This window comes from Nicotiana sylvestris, chromosome 5, assembly GCF_000393655.2.
Source record: "Nicotiana sylvestris chromosome 5, ASM39365v2, whole genome shotgun sequence".
NCBI classification, from domain to species: domain Eukaryota; kingdom Viridiplantae; phylum Streptophyta; class Magnoliopsida; order Solanales; family Solanaceae; genus Nicotiana; species Nicotiana sylvestris.
This window is the reverse complement of record NC_091061.1, coordinates 97368332-97374778: the sequence shown is the minus strand read 5'-3', so window position 1 is coordinate 97374778 and position 6447 is coordinate 97368332. Positions and strand designations below refer to the sequence as shown.

At 36.1% G+C, this 6447-nt stretch overlaps 1 protein-coding gene across 2 annotated transcripts; it reads left to right on the top strand.

Annotated features, from left to right (window-relative positions):
• The first annotated feature begins 437 nt into the window (after positions 1 to 437).
• Positions 438 to 5840, top strand: LOC104222304 (homeobox-leucine zipper protein ANTHOCYANINLESS 2-like). Of its 2 annotated transcripts, XM_009773533.2 has the most exons (9): positions 438 to 525; positions 2125 to 2351; positions 2432 to 2549; positions 2641 to 3315; positions 3589 to 3690; positions 3792 to 4004; positions 4647 to 4809; positions 4901 to 5262; positions 5361 to 5840. In XM_009773533.2, the coding sequence occupies exons 2-9, from the start codon at positions 2134 to 2136 to the stop codon at positions 5757 to 5759; spliced, it is 2250 nt and encodes a 749-aa protein (XP_009771835.1). In that variant the 5' UTR covers positions 438 to 525; positions 2125 to 2133; the 3' UTR covers positions 5760 to 5840. The 2 variants fall into 2 exon arrangements, with proteins under 2 accessions (XP_009771835.1, XP_070030177.1); XM_070174076.1 differs by lacking the exon at positions 438 to 525 and having other exon boundaries at positions 1991 to 2351.
• The last annotated feature ends 607 nt before the right edge of the window (positions 5841 to 6447 follow it).

Below are 6447 nucleotides of genomic sequence, written 5' to 3'. Positions count from 1 at the left end.
AGAAAATAAGTTCACGTAAATTGAAACAAAAGGAGTATATTTTTGTATTTGAAAACAATTTAACTTTAGACTTTTTATTTTACGCTTAATGAGAAGTTCTTGTAGCCAATTTCCACAAAAGCTTTTATCGTTTAAACTTTAAGACTACAAGATTTAATTTTTTCTCTTAAATTTCATACCAAATCAAATTTGATTGGATAAATTAAAACAGTTATAGTAATTTTTTTTCCCAGACAAACATAACCATAAAGTGGAAGTGGCACACGAGCAGGTCTTTGCTGGCTGCTCACCTGTCAGAAATCCAACGTTGGATTCACATCTAGACCTCTGTTTTTGGTAACTAAATAGGAAACCCCTCAGAGTGGACCCATTTCTCCTTCCAGTATATATAGCTACTACTAATCACATTTTTGTTCTACATTGCTTCACTGAATCAATAATAACTGAGGCTCCATATATAATCTTTTTGTCTGCTTTTCGATTTCTTCAACGAGTCAATACGTGGAAAAGATTAGTGGAGTCACTGTAAGTAAGCTGTTAATTTTCTAATTAATTCATTTCCATTTCTTTTTTATTCTTATTTTGCATGGTATGTGTGAACTCATTGAATTAATTACCATTTGTGTACGTTTTTTTGGGATCCCATTCCATAGGTCCACGGAGTCTGGAGCTCTTTTATTTATGCTCAAAAGTCCTTTTTACCTCTAGAGTATGTGAACTATCAGATTATTTATTTAAAAAAAGGTGGTGTCTTTTTCATCTGTATATGACTTTTAATTTGGTACAAGATATCAGTATAGCAGTGGAAAAAAGGAGAAAAAGATGAGTTTTGTGGTGAGTCAACTTGTTTCTTCCTCTAGCTTTTTTGTTGGTTTGTGTATCTAGATACTCAAAGTTATCCATCACGTTGTGGTGAGGTGATTAAAATTTTTCAATCTTTAATTAGAAACACGATTTTATATCTCAGGAGTATACACTTTTTGATAAAAACCAATGTAAATTGAATAAAAGAAACATTTTATCCTTTAGCGAACTTTACGTTGAGAATCTAAATTAATCGAGTCCATGGATTTGAATACCTAGATAGTGCAAAGTCCACATGTTCAGTGTTTTCTACATCCATTTGGCTTTACTTTTCCTCTGCCCCCGTATTAGACCCTTTGGCTTTCCTAATTTCTGGGACTACTTCACCGTGATAGCTATGAAAATTGGTCAAAACCCACACCTCTTTCCTGACTTTCTGATCTGGCGTTTGTTTCAAAAGTTAATGAGGAAATTCTTTATTCAGTTTTAGAAAAATTGGAAAACTTTTCAATAATAATAATAATAATAATAATAATAATAATAATTATTATTATTATTATTATTATTATTATTATTATTATTATTCTACCAAATGTCATCAAATTTAGTTTCACTTTAAACACAAAAAAGTTTTTCAAGTTTTACAGTTTTTACGAAAAAATGAAAACTTGTTGAAAAAAAAAAACTTCAAAAAATCTTTCAAAAAATCTTTTATATTCTCTTTGTCCTATTTTATGTGGCTTGAGTCGAGTATGAGGGTCAAACTAACTACTAACTTTTTCATTATGAATTTGGATATAGACTTTTTAATTTTTTAAAAATAAAATAAAATTTATATATATAAAAACTATAAAATAAAGATAGTCACAATAAAATGAATGGTTTTGTTTGGGGAGGGGGGCATTACGAGAAGTTTTATTTTGTGTCTCGTATAACTTACGTTAGTGGTATGAGGCTCCTTTTTGTCTCACAACTTTGTGGACCACAATCTTACACTTCTGGGTCCACAGAAATCTGGGTCCACAAAACTGTGAGACAAAAAAGTTGCCTCATACAACTAGTGTCGGTTGTACGAGACACAAAATAAAATTTTACCAACATTACAATACAATTCTCTCTTTATATTCTCCGGATATATGTCTTTGCTTGAAAATTGTAGTTGGCAAAAAATATGGAAAAATCAGAATTAAGTCTCATGAGGGACAAAAGATTGCTTCTCATATGTTCATAACTTGATGGAAAGAATTAAGCGATACCACCATTATAACAAAATGTTACTGCTTCTTACTGTTTCTAATATATTCAGTCGAATTGGTGCAGAAACCAAAGATGGAAAGTCACAGTGACATGAGTGAGAAAGGTGAAAGTTCGAATAATGTGGTAATGGGGAGGCCTAAAGAGGAGGATGAAAGTGAGAGCAGGTCCAATGGTGACAACTTTTTAAATGGCGTTGCGTCTGAAGATGAACCGGACTCTGTTCTCAGTAATTCATCAAGGAAAAGGAAATACAGCAGGCATACTGCCAACCAAATTCTAGAGCTCGAAACGTGCGTATCATTCCAATTTCCTTTTTACTTGTTAATTTTGTTTATATTAGTTCCAATTTTTGTTCATTTGTCTGTCACAGTGCTTTCAAGGAAAATCCACATCCTAACGAAAAAGTAAGACTAGAACTTGGAAAGAAACTGTCTATGGACAGCAAGCAGGTGAAGTTTTGGTTCCAGAATAGAAGAACCCAAATGAAGGTAATGGTGTTATATGCCTTCTTTACTTTAGTCCCTTGTGTGAAATATGTTTGGTTTAATTATGGGATTGAATTATCCGCTGTTGAATCAGTCACATTTGGAACGCCATGAAAATGGAATACTGAAACAAGAAAATGATAGGCTCCGCATAGAGCATATTGCAATGCAGGGAGCCATGAAACATCCAATTTGCAATCGTTGTCGTAATCAGGCTATTATTGCTGACATCAATGTTGAGGAGCATCAAACAAAGATTGAGTATGAACGGCTGAAAGAGGAAGTCAAGAGGATCAGTGTCCTGGCCGACAAACTTTTGGGGCCTTTATCATCCTTGGAAGGATCAATGGCTTCCGTTATAGCAAATCCTGCATTTGGACTTCCTGAGGGAATAAATGGCTTCGGTGGTATAAATTATGCCAACGCTGCATCGCCAATGGGGCTTGATTTCGACAATGGTCTGTCAAGTCCTCCGCCAGTAATTATTTCTAGAAGCTTGGCTAATGTAGATGCATCATATGATAAGTCAATGCTGATGGATCTTGCTTTGGCTGCGATGAACGAGCTGCTTGGGCTGGCTGAGATTGGTGAACCGCTTTGGGTCAGAAGCTTGGATGGAGGTGGAGAAACATTGAATCTTGAGGAGTATGCTAGATCATTTACACCATGTACGGGCATGAAACCTGGACATTTCGCAACAGAAGCAACTCGCGCAACTGGTACAGTGATTGTCAACAGCCTAACTCTGGTGGAGACATTAATGGACATGGTAGGTTCTTCGTCCTGAATTCAGTTAAAACCTTCATCCAGTTTACTACTTGTTGGGGCAGTGAATGATTGTTCTTTCTTTTTTTGCTTTGATGTTTACTTCTATTCTTACCTTTACTGTGTTTGACATATTATTTCTTTCCTTTTTGTTTTGGTGGTGCTGCAATTGTTGACTGCATGTTTTTTTAATCAATTAAGTCAAGAAAACAAGTTAGGTGTTGGCCTGTTATTTCTTGTTTCTTCCTATATATGTAATGTGCTTTTTTATATGCAGAGTCGATGGGTGGAGATGTTCTCATGCATTGTCGGGAAAACCTCTGTTGTCAATGTGATTCCAGGTAGCACATGTGGAAGCTGGAGCAGTAATCTGCAATTGGTAATTCGTTTTTTCTTACAATTTTTCTAGAAGTCACATATCTTTTGTTCTATTTTTTCCTGCATGAGGTAAGAGCTTGAAAGTATATATTGACTTTGCAGATTCAAACTGAATTCCAAATTATTTCTGATCTGGTTCCTGCTCGTGAAATGAAATTTCTCCGCTTCTGCAAGCAACAAGCTGAAGGTGTCTGGGCTGTTGTGGATGTCTCTGTTGACACAGTTCAAGAAAGTTCACAACCTCATGAAATTGGGAATTGCAGGAGACTCCCTTCTGGTTGTATTGTGCAAGATATGCCTAATGGTTACTCTAAGGTACTTCAACTATATGGTCTTCCCATTTTGCTTCTCATGTAGGACTCCACATTATCCTAAAAGTTAACAAGCTAGGTTTCTCATTTTACATTGAATCTGTTGTTTTTGATTTTCTTGTTTCAGTTGAACCTTTTTTCGATTTTTTAAGTAAGGACTATCTAGTCATTATAGTTTTTCACACTTTTTTGGGTAGACACTGCCGGTTCATCCTATTTATAGGCTTTTGCAGTTGAGTACTTTCAAAGTTGTACTCTGAGAACCTTAACAAATGCTTGTGATGGTACAAATGCTTTTTACTCAAAGATGCTTGTGATCCAACCCCTTGCTTAGGTTGCGTTTGCTATGCATTAGTCTTCATGACCTGGATATACAAACGTTTTTTGGTCTCACACATAATCTGGCTTATACTTTATTTTATCAAAAATGAATGACATCTTTTGGTTTTATGAAATCAGCTATTTTTGTTATGCTTGGCTTCCAAGTTCCGTTGAGATTGAGTCCTAGATTTGGCAGCAGAGTTGTCTCCAACAATGTGCGTTTTACTTTTATGTTGATTATGTCAACATTTCTTGCATATGCATACTTTACTATCTAGTGGTTTTATCAAAAGGGCCTGTAAAATTGATAGTATAATATTTTCAGGTTACTTGGATCGAGCACATGGAATATTATGAAAATGTACTCCACCATTTGTACCGCCCTCTGGTCAGGAATGGCCTGGGGTTCGGCGCACAAAGGTGGATGGCCACTCTGCAAAGGCAGTCTGAGTTCTTGGCGATGCTGATGTCTTCTGTTGACTCTCCAGGTGATCATATTGTGCCATTTCTTTTGACACTTTTGAATTAACTTATAAAAAATAGTCCGGCCGGGTTCTGATAAAGCTCCATGTGTGACAGTTGTTTGTTCAAGTGGTCAGACAAGTATGGCAATGCTGGCTCAACGCATGACACGCAACTTTTGTGCTGGGGTTTGTGCAACCATTCACAAGTGGGAATCAATCCAACAAGCAAATGGAGAAGATGCAAAATTGATGATGAGGAAGAACATTGGTGACCCTGGTGAGCCTATTGGTGTGGTGTTGAGTGCTACAAAGACCATCTGGTTGCCGGTGAAACAACAACGTTTGTTAGACTTCCTGTTGAATGAACAAACAAGGAGTCAATGGGATATTTTGTTCAATAGTGGTCCTATGCAACAGCTGGTCCATATTGCCAAGGGTCAAAATATTGATAATAGCATCTCTCTTTTCCGTGCTAATGTGAGTGATTAATCGCTGTGTTTTCTGGAAACAAGACGAAATAAATTAGTTCTAATTGCTGTGTTCTAAATAAGATTCCTTTTGGCTTGGACTTGCAGGTGGATGCAATCAGTGACAGTGAAAACAACATGCTGATTTTGCAAGATACTTGCACGGACGCAACAGGATCCCTTATAGTATATGCAACAATTGATGCTGTAGATATGGATGTGGTGATGAATGGAGGAGATTCTTCTTCAGTGGCTTTCCTACCATCTGGAATTGCGATAGTTCCTGACTGTTTTCAAGATTATTCCGGGGCCAATAACTGCAATGTTGAAACTTCTTGGGAGAAAGATAATGGCTTTAGCGGTACTGGATCTCTAGTGACTATCGGGTTCCAAGTATTGGTGAATAGCTCGCCTGCTGAAAAGTTATCTATGGAGTCAGTCCAAAAAGTAAATAACCTCATATCTCATACAATTCATGGTATCAAAGCTTCTTTCAAGAGCAAGTGATACTCCAAGACTAATTGCTATCTGTTGGGTCATTACTTCTTTTTGTTTTGAGTCTTGGCTTCTTTATCTTTTCTTTTTTTAGGGAGGGGAAGGGTGGGGGGGGGGGGGTGTTAAATATCAAACTTTATGTGTGTCAAATACATCAAAAATAAGTCAGTGCATGTTAAGAGCTAGCTCTCTCTAGCTATATAGTATGTGTTTCTGTCGGAAGATGAGACAATGGTGTTGTTTTTTGTTCGAGTCCTGAGTAATGTCTGTTGTCATTTCAGTGTTAATGGTAATATGATATTGTGTCCTTTCTGTTTTGAGTTTACCTAAATCTTTTCCTTTTTCATAGTCTACTGATCGTTTGATTTTTGTTATATTATATATGACTGGTACGTCTTATTCTCCAGCCAATTTCATAGTAGAACGAGTGAAAGTTATAGCATAGGTCTGAATCACACTTTTTGGTGGTAAATCACTAAATCCTACCATTTGAGAATATGATTGGTGATAGTTTTCGAGGTTGACACTTGTCATTATGAATACTGAAAACAATTGAACGCCAACAAGAGCTAAAATGGTTGTAAAACAGGAAAATAACTTATGAAATTTCAGCTTAAACCTTTTCATTACAGAAATTCTCGAGGAGGGTGACACATTTCCAACTATAGCTCATATACTTATCATAATTTGAACTTAATTA

What these genes read in the sequence shown, in the direction of transcription:
- LOC104222304 (XM_009773533.2), top strand. Translation starts at nt 2,134, where the DNA reads ATGGAAAGTCACAGTGACATGAGTGAGAAAGGTGAAAGTTCGAATAAT. An exon ending in ATAGAAGAACCCAAATGAAG is followed by an intron (nt 2,550 to 2,640) that starts GTAATGGTGTTA and finishes CTGTTGAATCAG; the next exon opens with TCACATTTGGAACGCCATGA. An exon ending in TGCCTAATGGTTACTCTAAG is followed by an intron (nt 4,005 to 4,646) that starts GTACTTCAACTA and finishes TAATATTTTCAG; the next exon opens with GTTACTTGGATCGAGCACAT.